The following is a 19,257-nucleotide window of genomic DNA, read 5'->3' on the forward strand; positions in this document are numbered from 1 at the left end:
GTAGTCTCATCTGTTAATGCAAATTCAAATACCATCTCTGTCCTGAGGACTCTCAGATCAACCTCCCTATTCTAGACCTGTCTTCTGTCCAAACTAAATTCTCAGCCTGTCTCTGTGACAGCACCTCATGGATGTCTAGCTATCATTTCACACTCTACCTGGCTAAAACAGAACTTTGAATCCCTGCCTCCCCGCAGCCCACACACAACCCCAAGCCCTAATTGCTAACTCCTTTCACTGTGGAAAACACCACCATCCTACTTGTCATGCAGGCCTGTAACTTGGGTATCATTTTTGACTCAGACCACTCTGTGTCCTCACATCTAAGCTATGTCTAAATCTCACTGGTTCTTTCTGAGTAACATATTTAAGGTGCAGCTTTACTGATCCATCCACACGGCTAAATCTCTTGCGAGGCTCTCATCATCTTGCACCTTGATTACTGCAAAATCCTTCTCTCTGACCTTGATAAATACACTCTTGCCCTGCTCATATCCATTCAGAATGCTGCTGCAAAGAATATTTTCCTAGCCCACAGCTTTGACCTGGTCAGCCCTCTCTTTGCATCCTTCCACTGGAGCCCCCTTCTCTGTCGCATCAAACACAAGCTACTTGTCTTCACTTTTAAGGCCCTTCATGACCTATCCCCACCTTACCTATCATTCACTATCGAGATGTAGACTCTTGCCTCCGATTGGTCATGATGCCAGCCTTCATCACCCACTTGTGAAATTTACCAACACACACCTTGGTGCTTTTTCCCAAAAAATCATAGACTTTAAGGTCGGAAGGGACCATTATGATCGTCTAATCTGACCTCCTGCTCAACACAGACCTCAGAATCTCACCCAACCACTCCTGTAACAAACCCCTAAGCTATGTCTGAGCTATTGAAGTCCTCAAATCGTGGTTTAAAGACTTCAAGTTGCAGAGAATCCTCCAGCAAGTGACCCATGCCCCATGCTGCAGAGGAAGGTGAAAAACCCCCAGGGCCTCTGCCAATCTGCCCTGGAGGAGAATTACTTCCCGACCCCAAATATGGCGATCAGCTAAACCCTGAGCATGTGAGCAAGACTCACCAGCCAGACACCCAGGAAAGAATTCTCTGTAGTAACTCAGATCCCACCCCAACTAACATCCCATCACAGGTCATTGGGCATATTTACTGCTAATAGTCAAAGATCAATTAATTGCCACAATTAGGTATCCCATCATACCATCCCCTCCATAAACTTATCAAGCTTAGTCTTGAAGCCAGATATGTCTTTTGCCCCCACTGCTCCCCTTGGAAGGCTGCTCCAGAACTTCACACCTGATGCATCCCAAGACCACATTACCTTTTTTCACGGCCATATCACATTGGAAGCTCATAGTCATCCTGTGATCAACCAATACGCCGAAGTTCTTCTCTTCCTCTGTTACTTCCAAGTGATGCGTCCCCAGCTTATAACAAAAAATCTTGTTATTAATCCCTAAATACATGACCTTGCACTTTTCACTATTACATTTCATCCTATTACTATTACTCCAGTTTACAAGGTCATCCAGATCTTCCTATATGATAGCCCTGTCCTTCTCTGTATTGGCAATACCTCCCAGCTTTGTGTCATCCGTAAACTTTATTAGCACATTCCCACTTTTTGTGCCAAGGTCAGTAATAAAAAGATTAAATAAGATTGGTCCCAAAACCGATCCATGAGGAACTCCACTAGTAACCTCCTTCCAGCCTGACAGTTCACCTTTCAGTATGACCCGTTGTAGTCTCCCCTTTAACCAGTTCCTTATCCACCTCTCAGTTTTCATATTGATCCCCATCTCTTCCAATTTAGCTAATAATTTCCCATGTGGAACCATATCAAATGCCTTACTGAAATCTAGATAAATTAGATCCACTGCGTTTCCTTTGTCTAAAAAATCTGTTACCTTCTCAAAGAAGGAGATCAGGTTGGTTTGGCACGATCTACCTTTCATAAAACCATGTTGTCCCAATTACCATTGACCTCAATGTCCTTAACTACTTTCTCCTTCAAAATTTTTTCTAAGACCTTGCATACTACAGATGTCAAGCTAACAGGCCTGTAGTTACCTGGATCACTTTTTTTTCCTTTCTTAAAAATAGGAACTATGTTAGCAATTCTCCAGTCATACAGTACAATCCCTGAGTTTACAGATTCATTAAAAATTCTAGCTAACTGGCTTGCAATTTCACATGCCAGTTCCTTTAATATTCTTGGATAAAGATTATCTGGGTCCCCCGATTTAGTCCCATTAAGCTGCTCGAGTTTGGCTTCTACCTCGGATGTGGTAATATCTACCTCCATATCCTCATTCCCATTTGTCATCCTACCATTATTCCTAAGCTCCTTATTAGCCTCATTAAAGACTGAGGCAAAATATTTGTTTAGATATTGGGCCATGCCCAGATTATCCTTAACCTCCACTCCATCCTCAGTGTTTAGCGGTCCCACTTCTTCTTTCTTTGTTTTCTTCTTATTTATATGGCTGTAGAACCTTTTACTATTGGTTTTAATTCCCTTTGCAAGGTCCAACTCTACATGGCTTTTGGCCTTTCTCACTTTATCCCTACGTGTTCTGACCTCAATAAGGTAGCTTTCTTTGCTGATCCCTCCCATCTTCCACTCCTTGTAGACTTTCTGCTTTTTTCTTAATCACCTCTCTGAGATATTTGCTCATCCAGATTGGTCTACAACTCCTGCCTATGCTGCTCCTCACTGCTTATCATGCTGACTAATATTGTCTCACTGTTTTCCATGTACTGATCCATCTTTATCCAGGGCCGGATTAACTCTCCTGTGGGCCAGGGGCTATTTAATTTTGTGGGGCCCCTGTATACAAGTCTTTTTCCTAATTTAAAAGAAAATGATCACAATTATGACATCAAGGTTATTAACGCTAGACTAAACTTGCCTTTTAATTAACATAAAGCCATTCGGTCATTTCAGTCTTAAAACATATAGAATATAGTTAAGTTAATTCGAAATAGCCTACTTCTTATCTTAGAACAGCTGTTATATTAGTTTCTTTCTGGGAGGGAGTTTGGGTGCAGGAGGGAGCTCCAGGCTGGGGCAGAGTGTTGGGGTGCAGGAGAGGGTGAGGGGTGTGGGCTCTGGGAGGGAGTTTGGTGCAGGAGGGGATTCTGACCTGGGGCAGGGGGTTGGAGTGCAGGATGGGGTGCAGGGTCTCAGAGGGAGTTTTGGTGCAGGAGGGGATTCTGACCTGGGGCAGGGGGTTGGGGTGCAGGAAGGGGCAGGTGGCTCCCAGCCGGCAGTGCAGCAGGGCTCAGGCAGACTGCCCGCCTGTATGCCATGGGCCCATGCTGCTTCCGGAAGCGGCCGGCTGCTGGCACGTCTCTGTGTGCCCCTGGGAGGAGGGGGACAGTGTGTCTCCGTGAGCTGCCCCTGCAGCTCCCATTGGCCAGTTTCTGGCCAATGGGAGCTGTGGGGACGGTGCTGGGGGTGGGGGAAGCGTGCAGAGCCACTCCCCCTCCCACCGTGGGCCACAGAGATGTGCCAGCAGCCAGACTCTTCCGGGAGCGGCATGGGGCCACAGCATGCAGGCAGCCTGCCTGAGACCTATCTTATCACAGGGGCCCCCCTTAGACCGGGGCCCTGGGCTGCAGCTCCTAAAGCCCCTGTGTTAATCTGGCCCTGTCTTTATCCATCAGTTATCTCTTGTCTTACACTTAGATTGTAAGCCCTTTAGGGGAAGGACCGTGTTTATATGGTGCCTAGCAGAATGGGGTCCTGATCCATGACTAGGGCTCCTACACTCTATGCTAATACAAATAAATAATAATAATAATGGTAGCTAGGGTCCATATCTATTTATCCAGATGAAAAAGGAGGCAATTATCCCTCACTAGTGTAGTTTTCTTTCTCCTGTGAAATGGTCTTGCCAATACACTTCTATTTCAGCACTGATATGTCCCTGCCCAAACACCTCCTGCAACAAAGTAAACATACTTCCACTTGTTTAAACCAAAGTAGTTAGGCTTAATGCATAAGTGGAGAGAAGGGCGCTGTAGTTATGTGTTCACTATCTACATCCTAAAAACAACATTATTACATTTGTTAACTCTGCTCATAGGCCCCGGGGGAGGACTGCATTGTATAGCATTTAGGACCAGATAGTGCCTGCCCTTTATATGGCTGCCTAAATGAGGAGGAGAATACAAGGGATCTTCTCAACTGCTTTCCCCACCACACTGGGGACAAGGACCATTGTTGTCATTGCAATTTCCCCAGTTCAGATACAGATCCCTGCTAGCACCCCAGCGGATGCTAGCCATGCCAGAGGTGTTGGGCTCCCTGGTCCTATTCCTCACAGCTCCTCTACACTCAACAGCAGGGCGGGCCAGCCACAGTGTACACTGCTAAAGAAAATTAAGCCTACATGAGCCAGTTTTCCAGCAACCAGAGAGCTGCTGCTTTTCAGTTTAAGCCTTCTAGTTCTGGGGTTTACATGGGTCATTAATAACATACCTAAGAATTTAAGAAACTGTACTCCTGACTATAGGCCCAGTCCTGAATCCTCACCCCATGGGAATTTTGTCTGAGTGTAACCTGAGTAAGAGCCTCAGGATTTAGCTCTCTGTTTCAGATACGGGTAGGGAGGAGAATGCTTGGGTTGGCATTTGGTCAAGAACCTACAGTATAAAACTGTGCAAGGATGGCCACATTTGACAGTATGTGGAACCATGCCATGTCAGACTGATTTGAGTATTTATTGTTACAAAGGGCCGGGGAAAGATGATGCCACAGGTTTGCAGATGAACATTTCAATCTGTGTTAGACCCATCAGGAGCGGTAACTTCTTAGCCACTTCCTTGTCTGCAGTAGGAAATCTCATCTTAAAGATATTTGGGTGGTAGGGTACACTGGACCTGTCTTCCATTATCAAATGCTATGGCTGCAGAAGCTGCCTGGGCCTGGCTATATTCTGTAGCTGCATTAGTCCTTGCTGCCAGCCTCAGAGTGGATCATTCTCTCCAAATTCAAAATGGCCATTGCACCAGTTGTGCACTAGTCATGATGATAGTTCCATCCGTGAGTGTTTCCTGGGAGGTACAACGCACCACAAAGAGTCAAGAAAGAGGGAAGTGGAGGAGGGGCCATCCCTCCTGGAGCTTCTCCAGCGCTGGTGCAGCAGTGTGCTGCTCAGAATTGGACTGTCAATATCAGGAAAAATTAAGCCTTTAACTTGTAACTTACAGAAGAACTGTTCTATGATAATAATGGCTTCACTGTGAGAGGGTTTCCACTATACCTAGGTTTAAATTAATTTGATTACACAACAGAAACCCAGAAAAGCCTAAAGCCCAGAAGAGCATGTGTGTTACTGTCAGTTTATGGTCCAGCCCTTCTGGCTCTTTCCATAGCCGTTTGAAGTCTCTTCAGCTTGGGAAGAGTCAGACCATTATACAAAAGTTATAGCTCTTGAATAAGCACTTCTACGATCAGAGGTTAGTTAAGTTTAATGGAGAAAAAAAGAAGCTTTTCTTTGAACTTTTGGGCCTCTGTCTATTTTTGTCTTTAATGGGGAAAAAGAAATGATCATTGTACACACACACACTCACACACACACACAATGTCGCAATATTAACATTGCTCAGTTAAACTCTTAAAAAGCCAGGAAATGTAAAAGATGATCATAACACTGTAATTCTCATTCAAGCCCTTGTCATTTTATGATTTGATTTACTGCAGCCTCCCCCTTTCTGCCATGACTCCTGCAACCGTGTTTCTCTCAAATCCATTCCAAATGCTTCTCAGATTATTTTCCTAGCTTGTCAGTCTGTCCTGTTCACCACCCCCACCCTTGAGTCTCTCCACTGGATCACCATTCTCCTGATCATCAAACACAAGCTTCTTATCTTCACAACTTAGCCCCACTCTACCTAGCTGATAAAGAGTAACTTATCATGATGTAAGTGGCTACTTTCACTTTGCCAAAGTTCCTCCTCAAAGGCCCACCAATCAATTTCGAACTGAAACTCATCCCCGCTTCCCCTTTTTGCCCTTAATCATGGGAAGAATTCCCTGATATAAACAATAAAGCTACTACCTTATCTTACTTCAAATCCCTCCTTATCTTGCCTTGGATGCCTAAAAAGCCCCTCGTACTGATCATGGCTAAAAAAAAAAGCTTTGTCCCTCTTCCCCTGCCTTACTTTTTCTACTTTTTGCTAACTTGCCCATTCCTACCACTCCCTACTCTGCCTCTACCCCAATTTAATAAAAATGAACAGAAAACCAAACATGGAGCTAGCAAAGCGGTACCATATTTGTTGGCTTGAAAGTTACATGCCGATCCTATACCTTCATCTGTTTTATGTCTTTTAGACAGCACACTTGTCTAAAAGACAGGGGTTCTCTCTTACCTATGTAATGGCCTGAAACCAACTGGGGCCTTTTGGCACTACCATAATATAAATGTTTACTATTACTAATAAAGCCATGCATATGTAGGAGGGAGCAGAGTTAAAGCTTCATGTGCAAACATAACTTTGATATTTACTAACTTTTTGAATGTTATAAACCCTATATAAATAATTACATTACAAACTACTTGAGGGCAGATATTAGCTTATCATGTAACAATAACACACCTAGGTGGTTGACAACATTCTCCATTTGGCCTAGTGCCTAGCAAGACACCAAGGTGTGCGATTAACAGAGTAGTTACACATGCTCTGACATGTCATGTTGCTCAAATAAAATGTAATGTTCTCTGTGGAGCCTTACTTTTTCTACCACTGATGCTAATGTTCTTGTCACTGGTCAGAGTTCTCAAAGAAGTGGGGTGGTATGTGTGGGAGAAGAAGAAAGAAAATGTTTGTTTTAATAAGGTTAAAACCCAGGGACAAGCACATAATAGGATTGGCTAAATAGGCCCCCAGGAAAAAAACTGGATCTCTTTCTTATAATATTTCTCTTACATCTGGAGGATAGGAGTTTCCTTTCTCCACCAAGTGAATGAAATATGGTCATGAACATTTCTATGAAATTCCTGAGCATGTTGTATGTAATACCCATCCCTGACTACTTCACATTCTGTTGATAGAGTTGACATTACTTCCCTTAACAAAAGCAATCCTCACTTCCCTTTCTTCTTTGTATCAAATTTTGAATACTTTGGCTAACATTGGTTCTTATAAAATTGAAGTACTTACATCACCAGCTATAGCAAGGCAAGTACAGACATTATACAAGCTATGCCCTCTCAGGGCTGCCAGTATGTCTCATGCCTGACCTGCCATCACCCTTCTAGTTTATCTTTGGCAGTCTCTGTGCAGAAGCCCAGTCATGCCAAGCTTTGTGCGGGGGAAGGATCCATGGGGATGAGAGAGCCTGTTTCCCTCATGGTATCAGCAGCTGGGATGTTTATAAAATTATTACCTACTGGAATTGCACTACAAAAATACACCGGCAAAGGGCCAGATCCAAGGTCTGTTGAAACCATTGGAAAGCTGTGGGCCACTTGAACACTTGAAACTTAGAACAGGGAAACTTCTGTGCTCTCAGTTCTGCCCTGTGGGCTCAGGCCACAAGGAAGAAGAAGCTGCCTGATTCAAATGTAGAGGGGACAAGAGCTGGACGCGTGTGCGGGTGGAGGGAGTAGATTAGAACAAGGGTCCTGATGAATGAAATTGGGACTGGAACTAAGTGAGAGATTGTAACTGCCTGGGCAGGGAGACTGGGAAGCTGGGGCAGAGAGGGAGACTGAGATAGGATGAGGAACTAGATGGGGGAAGTGAGAATAGGACTGGTTGGGTTAGGAGACTGGGACTGCAAGCCAGTGCGGGGGAAACTGGAACTGGCCAGGTAAGGAGACTGGAACAGGGAGCTTGAAATGAAGTCTGGGATGAGGCGTACAGAGAGGGAGACTGAGATTGGGAGCCGGGATGGGGGAAAAGATTAGGACTCAGATGGGGAACCCCAAAGGGGGAGACTGACTGGCTAGGAGAGGAGACTGTGAAGGGGATGAGGAGCCAGGCTGTGGGGAGGGAAGAGACAAGACTAGACCAAGGACATGTTGGAGGGAACAAGGGTGGAAGGTTCAGGTTTTGCAGGGAGAACATTGTCCAAAGGTTCTGTGCCGACCAGAGAACACTCCACTCCAGAGCCTGGAATGGAACCCGAGATTCCTGGGTCTCTCCACTCCGCTGCTGTCAGCAAATATCTGTGAAACTCAGTGGCAATGAGTGAGTCTCATCCCCCTCTAGTGCTGGTTCACACAGAGGATGAAAACCTACTTCTGCTGTCAGTTGCTCCATTAGCTCAAGTGGCCGAGGTTTTTGTGCATATAAAAGGTCTAACCCTGCTGATGACCCAAAGGAGTGTATCTGCGATGCCACATGATGGAATTTTCAGTTGGCCCTTTTCAAACAATAAAAAATGTACACCCAAAAATACATTAAACGAATGTTAGGGTTGTAAAGTGAAGCACATGAAAGTTAGGAAGTGAAAGAGTTACGGTTCCCTGAACAACCTTCATTTGGCTCCCTTTGTGCATATGCTTTGTGAGAACATCTTTAATTACACGATTACTGTAATGGGGGGGGGGGCACTCACCTCTTAGGTGTCTCCTGCTGCTGTGTGTGGTACTGCAGTCCTTTTCCCTGTAGGTCAGTGGTTCCCAAACTTGTTCTGCCGCTTGTGCAGGGAAAGCCCCTGGCGGGCCGGGCCGGTTTGTTTACCTGCCACGTCCGCAGGTTCGGCCGATCGCAGCTCCCAGTGGCTGCGGTTCGCTGCTCCAGGCCAATGGGAGCTGCTGGAAGCGGTGGCCAGTACGTCCCTTGGCCCGCGCCGCTTCCTGCAGCTCCCATTGGCCTGGAGCAGTGAACCGCAGCCACTGGGAGCCGCGATCGGCCGAACCTGCGGACGCAACAGGTAAACAAACTGGCCCGGCCCGCCAGGGGCTTTCCCTGCACAAGCGGCAGAACAAGTTTGGGAATCACTGCTGTAGGTTATCGACCCTGTTTGGTAGGTCTTCGGTGCCAAGGCCCTCCGGCCGTGTGTCACAATCAAAATGAGCCCCTTACTGGGTAACAAAAGTCCAACAAAACTATCTATCTGCCCTCATCAGGGTCTTCAGCCCCAGCTCTGGGCCCTTTAAAATCAGCCCTTTGCTTGGGCTTTACACCACTTCGCTGATGGCTTCCTTTAATTGCTTGCCACTGTTTCACTGGGCCTCTTCCCACCCGGCCCCTTTAATCTTCAACCCTTACCTCAGGGTTACAGTTCTCAGGTCCCCTCTCTCCCAAGCTTAAGCAAATGCAACTAGAACCAAATGCTGGTTGTTCCTCAAGCTCCTGTGGCCAGAGAGGAGCATCCTTTCTTGAGACTCCAGTTCCAGCCAAAAAAAGCCCTGCAGCTCCTTTTATCTGAGCCTGCTGGGCTCTGATTGGCTGCTTCCATAAGACCTCTCTAGGCAGGCTTGCAGGGCCCACCTTCACTACTCCTATTCTGGGGTGGAGTGTAGTTAGCCTCCTGGCAAAGGCCAAGTACACCCCATCACAATCACATACAAGACCCCTGCCTCATACTGTGCATAGGACCTGCTTTGGGGCTGAGGCAGGCTTGTGTAGTGAAGGAGGCTGTTGTCTGTAGGACCCTTGCCTCATTTGTTGTATAATCTGAAAGATGTATAGTGAATGAGGCAGGAGATTGCAGGAAAAGAAAGGATGACTTTATGGTTAAGGCAGTCGAATTTCGCATTGGGAGAATTTGATTCTATCCCTGCCTCTGCCACAGAGTCCCTGTGTGATGCTGGACAAGTCACTTAAACCAAACTTTTCACAGGTGCTCTCACCAGTTGTGTGTTCCTCATTTTCTGGGTACCAACTCACGACCCTGGGGTCTGATTTGAGAAGTGCCGAGTACTCTCAGCTGCAACTGAAATCAATGGGAGCTGAGCTTTTAACTTATACAGTACTAATAATGCTATGTACTCTGAAAAATCAGGGCCTAGTATCTCAGATTGGGCACCGAAAATTAGTGAACACTTTTTGACACTTTAGGATACCGGAATGGCCCTTTTTTAGGGGTTCACTGGCCATTTTCAACTCAGCAGAAGAGAAACTCTTGGCCATCTCATCTACAAGGACAATTGCTGCAGGTGGTCAGTGTTAGTACAAACACCCTCACAATGTGAACATAATGTTGTGGGATCTGATGCGGTGACTTGGCATCCCTGGGAAGATAGCGTAATTAATAGAAGAGCTCTATAATGGAATGGAAAGTTGTGTTTGAGTCAATAGCAGATACATGGCATGGTTTCCTATCCCCATGGGAGTTCCACAATTTTGAAATTGCGAGTTTTTGCTCCAATGTGGAGGAAATTTTGAACTTAAAAAAAAAATCCTACAGAATGGGGATTCTGGGTTCCAATCAGCTGTGCCTCTATCCTTGTTCCCTGTTGAGCAAATAACAAAACAGCAGTTTAGGCCTATTCCAGTTTCCATTGGTATTGTGCATCATCTGTCTGAAAAGGGATGAAAAGAGGATGGTTTGCTCTCTGCAGCGTGGCCCCTGCTGTACTCCCACATTTCTGTGTGGCAATCTGCAGTGGCAGCATGTCTCCTGCAAGAAGAACTGAGCTACTCGAGGGGAAATGAAGTGGAATATTGGCGCACTATGGAGGTAGGAGCCATCCACATGGACAGCTCTGACCTCCCCAAATCTTGGGGGTGCTTCTACATAGATCCTGGAGATGTACAGGGTGTTAAGGTCTCTCCTCTTCTCACTGTGGTTCCCCCATATCCCAACCCCTGAAGGAATGATTTACCACAAATTCCAAGAGGGGAACTTCACAGTGTTTTCTTGCCCTTGTTGCTCCTTTCCCTGGCTTTCTCCATAGTGGCGGTGATCTGTTTTTGTGTTTAACTGTGCAGGATGTATCAATCATATTTGTGATGATATTACTGTTCTGAGGTCTGAAAGAGGGAGGTTTGTTTCCCATCCTTTGTTCTCTGCAACAGAGCATGCATTGTGATGCAGTGTGTGCTGCAAAGTGGCTTATGGTAAATTTCCTAAAACATAAAAACGTTAATGGATATGACAGAAATAAATTTTAAAAATTAAGACAGTGGTAAAAAAAATTGATGCGGGGGGGGGGGGGGAATCATGTCCATCATCCAGGCCATTTTGTTCCTCTGGGAAGATAATAAAAAGGAACCCTCTGCATTCCTTGAAATCCTCCAAGGAAGGCTGAACTGCACCCCCATCTAATGAGAAGAGCTGTAAACATTGTTCAAATCAGCCTCTGCTCAATAAAAGCAACAATGTTTCCTCAGGAGCAGCAGCCCTTGAGGTTGCTTCATTTAATATTTCCCACATGTTCCTTTAGTTTACATAGTCGGGACAACATGAGAATCTGTAATGGTCTCATCTTCACAAAAGACACTTATTCCAGATCTCCTTTTTGTAAAACCCACTGCCTCACAAGCAAAGGGATTTAGCTGTTGCAAATATCATCTTATCTACCCTAATGAAATGATTCATAGACTTTCTTTATTCTGACATAAATGCCATGTCAGCATTCAAAAGAACAAAGCATTTACTCCTTGTCTTGGACAATCCATCAGGCATATTTTAGAATATACTGAGACCCATATAAAAATATTTTACCAGTAATTTTATGGCCTGAAGAAGAGTAAAAATATATATAATCTGCTACTAAGCAACACCTATGGGATGGCATCTTCCCCTTGATCTTTTTCTTTTCTTCAAATCTGAGCATGTCCTATTGTACGAGATTAGCAAACCATGAATGGAGGAATGTGTCTCATGACAGTATGCAAAATGTTTGCAAAAAATATGATTAGCAAATATTTTTATTCTCTTGTTGGGATCCTGTTTGTAAGCAGCAGGAGGCTGCTTATTGTATCTCAGAGCAAAGTGGAGCTGATAACCAAAATAAAGCCAGTTAATACTGAATGAGTGAGCTTTATAGCCAGAAATCAGGCAATGGCTGGGTTTTTGCTGCTGTTATTTCAGAATAATCTAAATGAAATTCCCCTTTTAGTTGCTATTTGATTTATATCAAGGGACCAGCTGAATTATATCACAGGAATTTGCTCTACACCTTCACTCTTCCTGCTGCAAGCATTTATTTTGGTGTATCGCAGGTGATGCAAGTTACCCTATATTCATACCATATAAATCTCTAGGAGAGCCATAGCACAGTTTGATGATGATAGCTCTGTGGATTATGTATTTTCAGGAGATCTAAATGGTTAGAATGTATTACGTTGCTCTCCCCACTGTCATTGCATGTTTTGCTTTGATGGAAGCTTGAATGAAATGAAAGGCTTGTTATTGATTTCTGTGCCGATGTTAATAATTTCCATGTAACTCTGCTTTGGCATGGCAGTTACTGATGTACAGAATTTGACATCTTAATTATTCTTTGGTGGGAAGGGGGTGCAGTAAACTGATAAAACAGCCTTTTATCTCTGGATCTGTGGGTCCAAAGCTGACTTAGGTCGAAGTGAAATGAGTGAGGTTGTCTGTGTCTAATCCTTACAGACATCTGTTTACATGTCAAAGCCACCGAATAGTCTTGAGTGTATCAGGAAGCAGAAGTACCGAGAGAGAGTGTTCTTTTGGTATCTCTGACCCAGCTGAAACCAAAAAGTAGTGGAGATCTCATAAGAGGCATAATTTATGAGCTTTCTATGCTTATTTCTAGAACAAAGATATTCAGGTAGTCATCCAAACTGTTGGCTGCTTAACCAATCCAGAAGAGCCCTACAAAGCTTTTAATGTCCAGCTATGAGCTCAACCCTCACAGTTTGGATCTGCTTGCAGAATTCCCTAATCTTTGGGGGTGTTTAACAGGTGTAGCACCGGTCATTTAACCGGTCAAGTTGCAGTGGGGGAGGTTTAGATTGGATATTAGGAAAAACTTTTTCACTAAGAGGGTGGTGAAACACTGGAATGCGTTACCTAGGGAGGTGGTAGAATCTCCTTCCTTAGAGGTTTTTAAGGTCAGCGTCGAGTGAATGACAAGAACAGAAGATGGCACAACCTGATTCCAGCCTCTGTCAAGGCAAAGATCTAATATAAATGAACAATGATTCAAACTCTTGCAGCCTAATCTTTCTCTGATTTTCACCCGTTTTACCCTACTGTAATTCCTGGAGTTACTTTTAAATCAGATTGGATGTTCTAAAAGAGATGCTCTAGAAATTATTTTGGGGAAGTTCTGTGGCTTATGTTATACAGGAAGTCAGACTAGGTGATCACAATGATCTTTTCTGGCTTTGGAATCTGTTACCCTTGTAGGTGAGAGAAGAACTGGAGCCTCCATCTCTCTGTCATCCTTTGACAGTTTGTTTTTATACTGTATACTACAGTGCTTCCTGAGAACTAGTCTTGAACAAGTATAATGGGCATAGGTCCTTCATTCTCCCCTCTGTCTTAGCTGTGGAAATAGTGCTGGGGGAATCGGACAGCAAAGAAGATAGGGAGGAAGAATCAAAAAAAGAAAAAAAGTTCTAATTTTGGCCCAAGGGTTTTTCAGTTTGCTGAGCTGCGGACGAAAAACATCACCAACCCGGAGAACAATACTAACTGGTGTTCCATTAAAAAGAGAAAAAAAAATCTTGCTGAGATCTGAAGTCAAATCACAACAGTAAAAAGTGAAACACAGCTCACTAATGTAGCCTTAATTCATTTTATTTTGCAGAGACAGCAAGCTCACAATGTTGCTCCGGGAGTCCCTGGGGAACATGAACTGCCGCACCACTATGATAGCTCACATTTCGGCAGCAGCAGGGAATTATGCTGAAACACTGTCCACCATTCAGGTTGCATCCCGAGTCCTGAGGATGAAGAAAAAGAAAACTAAGGTAAGGAGATGTGTAACTCCTTGTCTCCTTGTAGTCGAAAACAAGGACCCTACAGAGCCCTTAGTGAGATGGAGAGGCCTGAAACATAACCAAGTCAGGACTCATAATTCCTTAGTGTATGGGTTGCATGTATTTTATGCTTGCTGTGTGGTTTAGAGTTTATAGCAGAGAGTAAGGGAGAGAAAGCTTCAACCTAAGATGCAGAGGAGAGTTCAAGCACATTTATTATAATAGCTTTCTAAGCCTAACTCTAAGTCTGTCATTTAGTAGTGCAAATATAGCTGGTAATGTGCTTTTCTCAATTAAAGTTACAAATGTAAATAAAACAATAATGAATGTTACTTTTTTAGAATTAAAGGAAATTAAGATTAATGAAGAAAAGGTTCCCTATTTTTCCCATAAGACAGCAAGAGCAATGTAATACAAGGCAAAATCTCCACCTCTGCTTAGACGCACACATAGTCCTGTTATTTCAGCATACGTTTGGTAGATTTTTCCAAGCAGTGGACTAATAGGGAGTGAGGTATATTCATTTTCATGCTTCCAGAATCCTAGCTTCTTTTATAACCTGGACTGTTAACTTGTTATAGCAGGTGAGTTTTGTGATCATGATTTAAAATGATTACATGGATTAATGCTAAATCTGAGCTAAGACCAACAAATGGACTCCATCTATACCATGTCACAACAAGCTAGCCACAGAAAGAGATGCACACCACACCCAAGTGTGTATTGTGATCAAAATTTGATTTTCCTTGTATTTTGTGCATTATTTGAACCATGAGGTTGAACTCCTTTTACAGCAAAGTCTTATCGGTTAAGTGCTTTGAAAGCGATCTAGTTCCTTTGGTCAAGACTGGATCCACTGAAGGGTCTTAATGCATTCATTCAGTGCAGTCATTGGAAGGCAGCATGATCTAGTGGTTAGAGTTGGGTCTATTTCAATTAGTTTATGATAATAACATGGGCAAGACCCTTAATCTTTGTGTGCATAGGTTTCCAAAATGGCACTAATAAGACATACTCAACTTTGTTAAGTACTTTGAGATAATTAAATGAAGGGTACAATATAACTATAAGTTCTTCTTGTTATTGTTGGATTTAACTCCCTTCCCCCCAAAGTTCATAACAATTCTTTACCACGTTGATGTTTTATATGTCATGCATTTATGCAACACTATGCATTGTTCCAGTCATTTTAGGATTCAGCTGCATCGATAGTTGGGATTCCGCTGTATGTGTGCTTTACGGAAGCTGTTTGTGGTTCTGACATTTCATTTGCTCTCCAATCATAGTACACATCAAGTTCTTCTGGTGGTGAAAGCTCTTGTGAAGAAGGAAGAATGCGGAGGCCAACCCAGTTGAGACCCTTCCATTCTAGAAATGTAGTTGACCCAGACTTCCCTATTCTGCACCTATCAAGTGATCCTGATTATTCTTCCAGCAGCGAACAGTCCTGTGACACAGTGATTTATGTTGGCCCCAATGGCACAGCCCTCTCTGATAAGGAACTGACAGATAATGAAGGCCCCCCTGACTTTGTCCCTATAGTTCCTTCTCTGCAGAAGACCAAAACTGAGGGCAAACTGGAGGAAGTGAGTGAGACAGACTCCAGCAAGTCTGAGAGAGACTGCCTGAAGTGCAACACGTTTGCTGAGCTACAAGAGAGGCTGGACTGTATAGATGGCAGTGAGGAGAGCAACAAATTTCCATTTGAAGAGCTGCCTGTTCAGTTTAGCACAGATCAGATGTCTAAGTGTCCTCTACCAAGCCAAGTGGCTGGTCTCAGTCATTTATCAGCATCGGATAAGGAAGATGCCACCGCCGACTGTCAACAACCTGAGAAGGAAGTCAGGGAAAATGTAAGTGCAACAACCAACAAAATTCAGAGAAATCATTCCCCTGTTCCTCCTGGAGCTCTCACTAACATTTCAACTCCTCCTTCTCCTAGGAGTGTAACTGGCAGCTCTAGTAATCAGCTTAGCTCTTCCCAGTTAGCCCATAGCACAAGCCTGCAGAGCAGCAGAGAAAGCCTCAACACCTGTGGCTTTGTAGAAGGCAAACCTAGGCCAATGGGTTCACCACGGCTTGGCATTGCAAGTCTTTCCAAGACATCAGAGTACAAGCCACCAACTTCTCCTTCCCAGAGATGCAAGGTTTACACACAAAAAGGGGTATTGCCAAGCCCTGCACCATCACCCCTGAGCAAGGACTCTGGAATGGTGTCTAGCGAATCTTTGCTGCAGCCAGAGATCCGGACCCCTCCAGTGGGAATGAGTCCTCAGATCTTGAAAAAGTCAGTACCCTCCAGCAGTGGGGATTTTGGAGAGACCATTCTTGATGAAGAGCAGGAACAAAATATTTCACCAGAATCAAAGAAGGAGATTCTGAGCACCACCATGGTCACTGTGCAGCAACCCTTAGAGCTGAATGGAGAGGATGAGCTGGTGTTCACCCTGGTTGAAGAACTAACCATTAGTGGAGTCCTTGAGAATGGACGCCCGACTAGCATCATCAGCTTTAACAGTGACTGTTCTGTGCAGGCTCTGGCCTCTGGGTCTAGGCCAGTTAGTATTATCAGTAGCATTAGTGAAGACCTCGAGTGTTACTCCAATGCAGCTCCTGTTTCTGAGGTCAGCATAACACAGTTCATGCCGCTTCCAAAATTAGGACTGGATGACAAAGCCCGGGATGCCAGCAGCAGACGCTCATCCATTAGCTCGTGGCTGAGTGAAATGAGCACAGGGAGTGATGGTGAACAATCATGCCACAGTTTCATAGCCCAGGCGTGCTATGGGCATGGTGAGGCTATGGCAGAGCCCCCTATTTCTGAGTTTGCAGGTGCCATACAGAATACTAGCATGATTTGTGTAAATGACAAGCAAAATCCAGTGACTGACAATTTGCTCATACTATCAGAAATGGGGGAGGAAACTTTCAGTAAAGTCCCACCCCTCAAGGGTTGCAAAATATCAGCCCTGGGGAAAACTACTGTCACAATCTCAAACACAGCAAGCCTAAGCAGTTGTGAAGGCTACATCCCAATGAAGACCAACATTACGGTTTATCCATGTATTGCTGTTAGTCCTTTTAAGGCACAAGAGACTGATGAGGCCACATCTGCAGTAACTTCAGCTGCTAAAGTTGCTCAGTCCCATGAGGAGAAAGAGTCTAGTGTTAGGAAGGATATCAAATTTGAAGACCCTTGGCTAAAGAGGGAAGATGATGTGAAAAAAGACAGCTCTGGGGCCAGTGATGGGCCAAGACTAGAAACTGCAGTTGGTCCAGCCAAGCCTGAGCAGAACAAGAAACAGAACTCAGCTGACAGATTCAGTAGCAGCAGCGGGGAGACCTCTAGCTCCCCAGGTTCCGATCCTCTGAAGAGGATTGTGGATGGGTGTGAGATGGCACTTCCAAGTTCTGCAACCCAGAGCCCTGTTCATTCCCTGGATGCTCTGAAGAATGGCAGTCTCCCTAGGGCCTTCCAGAAGGTCAGCAAGCAGGAGGAAATTGATGCTATCCTCTATCACTGTGCTGCTGAGAACAATGGAATGAGTTCTCCTTCTCCCTCCCAGTCTAGTAAGGCTACCCTAGAAAGAAGAGTCGCTTCTCCCAAGCACTGCGTTCTCACTCGCTCCAAAGGAACTCCTCCGCTGCCTCCTGTGAGAAAATCAAGCCTGGATCAGAAGAACAGGGCCAGCCCTCAGCATAGTGCTTGTAGTAGCAGCCCACCCAACCAACCGGTGTCTTTTCCGGCCAGCTTTCCTGATGAGCTGAATGGGAAGCAGAAGAGCTCCAGCATTGACACCAGCAGCAATAGCAGCAGCAAGTTATTTAGTGCCAAACTTGAACAGCTAGCCAGCAGGACCAATTCCCTGGGCAGGTCCACTGTGAGCCACTATGAGTGTTTGTCTTTGGAAAGGGCAGAAAGCCTATCTTCAGTAAGCTCCAAAATCAGCCCTGGAAAAGATACCACCATGCCAAGGGCTGGGAGGAGCCTCAGCCGCAGTGCGGTGTCCTCACCAACAAACTCCGGCACATCCCAGTCTGCAGGTGCCTCGCCAAAGGCCAGCCAATCTAAGATATCTGCAGTTAGCAAACTTCTTTTGGCAAGTCCCAAGGCCCGAAGCTTGTCTGCTTCCACCACCAAAACATTAAGCTTTTCTACCAAGTCTCTGCCTCAGTCTGTTGGGCAGAGTTCAAGTTTGCCTCCCAATGGGAAGAACATGTCCTGGTCAACTCAGTCCCTTAGCAGAAATAGAGGCTCTGGTCTTGCTTCAAAATTGCCCCTCAGAGCTGTCAATGGACGGATTTCTGAACTGCTCCAAGGGAGCACAAGTGCCAGAGGTGTACAAATGCGTGGAAACTCGGACACAGATGAGCGAGGTGGCCTTCATGGAGAGGAGAAACCAGCTGTTCATATGCTGCCTTCACCCTACAGCAAAATCACCCCTCCGCGGAAGCCTCACCGCTGTAGCAGTGGTCATGGAAGTGACAACAGCAGCGTCCTGAGTGGGGAGTTGCCGCCAGCCATGGGGAAAACAGCTCTATTCTACCACAGTGGGGGAAGCAGTGGTTATGAGAGTATGATGAGAGACAGCGAAGCAACAGGGAGCGCTTCTTCAGCACAAGACTCTATGAGTGAGAACAGCAGCTCTGTCAGCGGGAGGTGCCGAAGTCTCAAAAATCAAAAGAAACGCTCAAACACAGGTATGTTGGAGATGTGTCCAAATATAACATTGACCACCAGGCTAGCTTGTTCTTGGGCGGCAAGGCTTGCGCAGAGGGATGTCTAGGTCAATAGCAGAACACATGTTGTATTTAATGTGGTTGTTTGGAACTAGAAACAGGGTAATTCTAATGACAGGCCCTTGAGCTGTGAACGTCTTAGGTTTATTCACTTACCAAGCCCTGCTCAGTTCCACATTTCCTTTATGAAGGTATTTCCATTGCAACAGTTTTAGTATAAATTATTTGTTTCAAGTTTCTCTTATTGCATCCTTTTCCTGAAAGCAGGGCAACTTTTATAATGGGAACTATTTTCAAATATTTAGTGATGGGGTTTTTTTAGCTTAAACTCACAAAAAGATGCCCATGCAAGGTTCTTACATGTAATATATATTACAATATAGCCCCAGCAGAATCGAAACAATCATGCAGACAAGAACTCAGCCAGAAAAAGCTCCTTTCCAACACTTCACCTTTCTGGGAAACAAACCCTCCACCCTCTCTATAAACCCTATCAAATAGCTGTCAAATAGATAAACTCCGGTCATAAATTGGAGGCTTTTATTATGGTGAATAGCAGGGAGAGGAAGGCTGATGTATGTCATGAGGGCAAGAACTGAGGTTGGTTGTGACTACAAGGTTTCAGAGGTTGG

General features: G+C 44.8%; 1 protein-coding gene across 2 annotated transcripts in view; it reads left to right on the forward strand.

The window, feature by feature from the left end:
• Positions 1 to 19,257, forward strand: part of KIF26B (kinesin family member 26B) — a 426,203-nt gene that overhangs the window by 386,384 nt on the left and 20,562 nt on the right. For both annotated transcript variants that reach the window (XM_075126974.1, XM_075126975.1), the window contains 2 exons: positions 13,714 to 13,876; positions 15,172 to 18,586. In XM_075126974.1, coding sequence (XP_074983075.1) covers positions 13,714 to 13,876; positions 15,172 to 18,586 — 3,578 coding nt within the window. The remainder of the gene's footprint in view (positions 1 to 13,713; positions 13,877 to 15,171; positions 18,587 to 19,257) is intronic.

This window comes from Caretta caretta, chromosome 3 (assembly GCF_965140235.1).
Source record: "Caretta caretta isolate rCarCar2 chromosome 3, rCarCar1.hap1, whole genome shotgun sequence".
Lineage (NCBI taxonomy): Eukaryota > Metazoa > Chordata > Testudines > Cheloniidae > Caretta > Caretta caretta.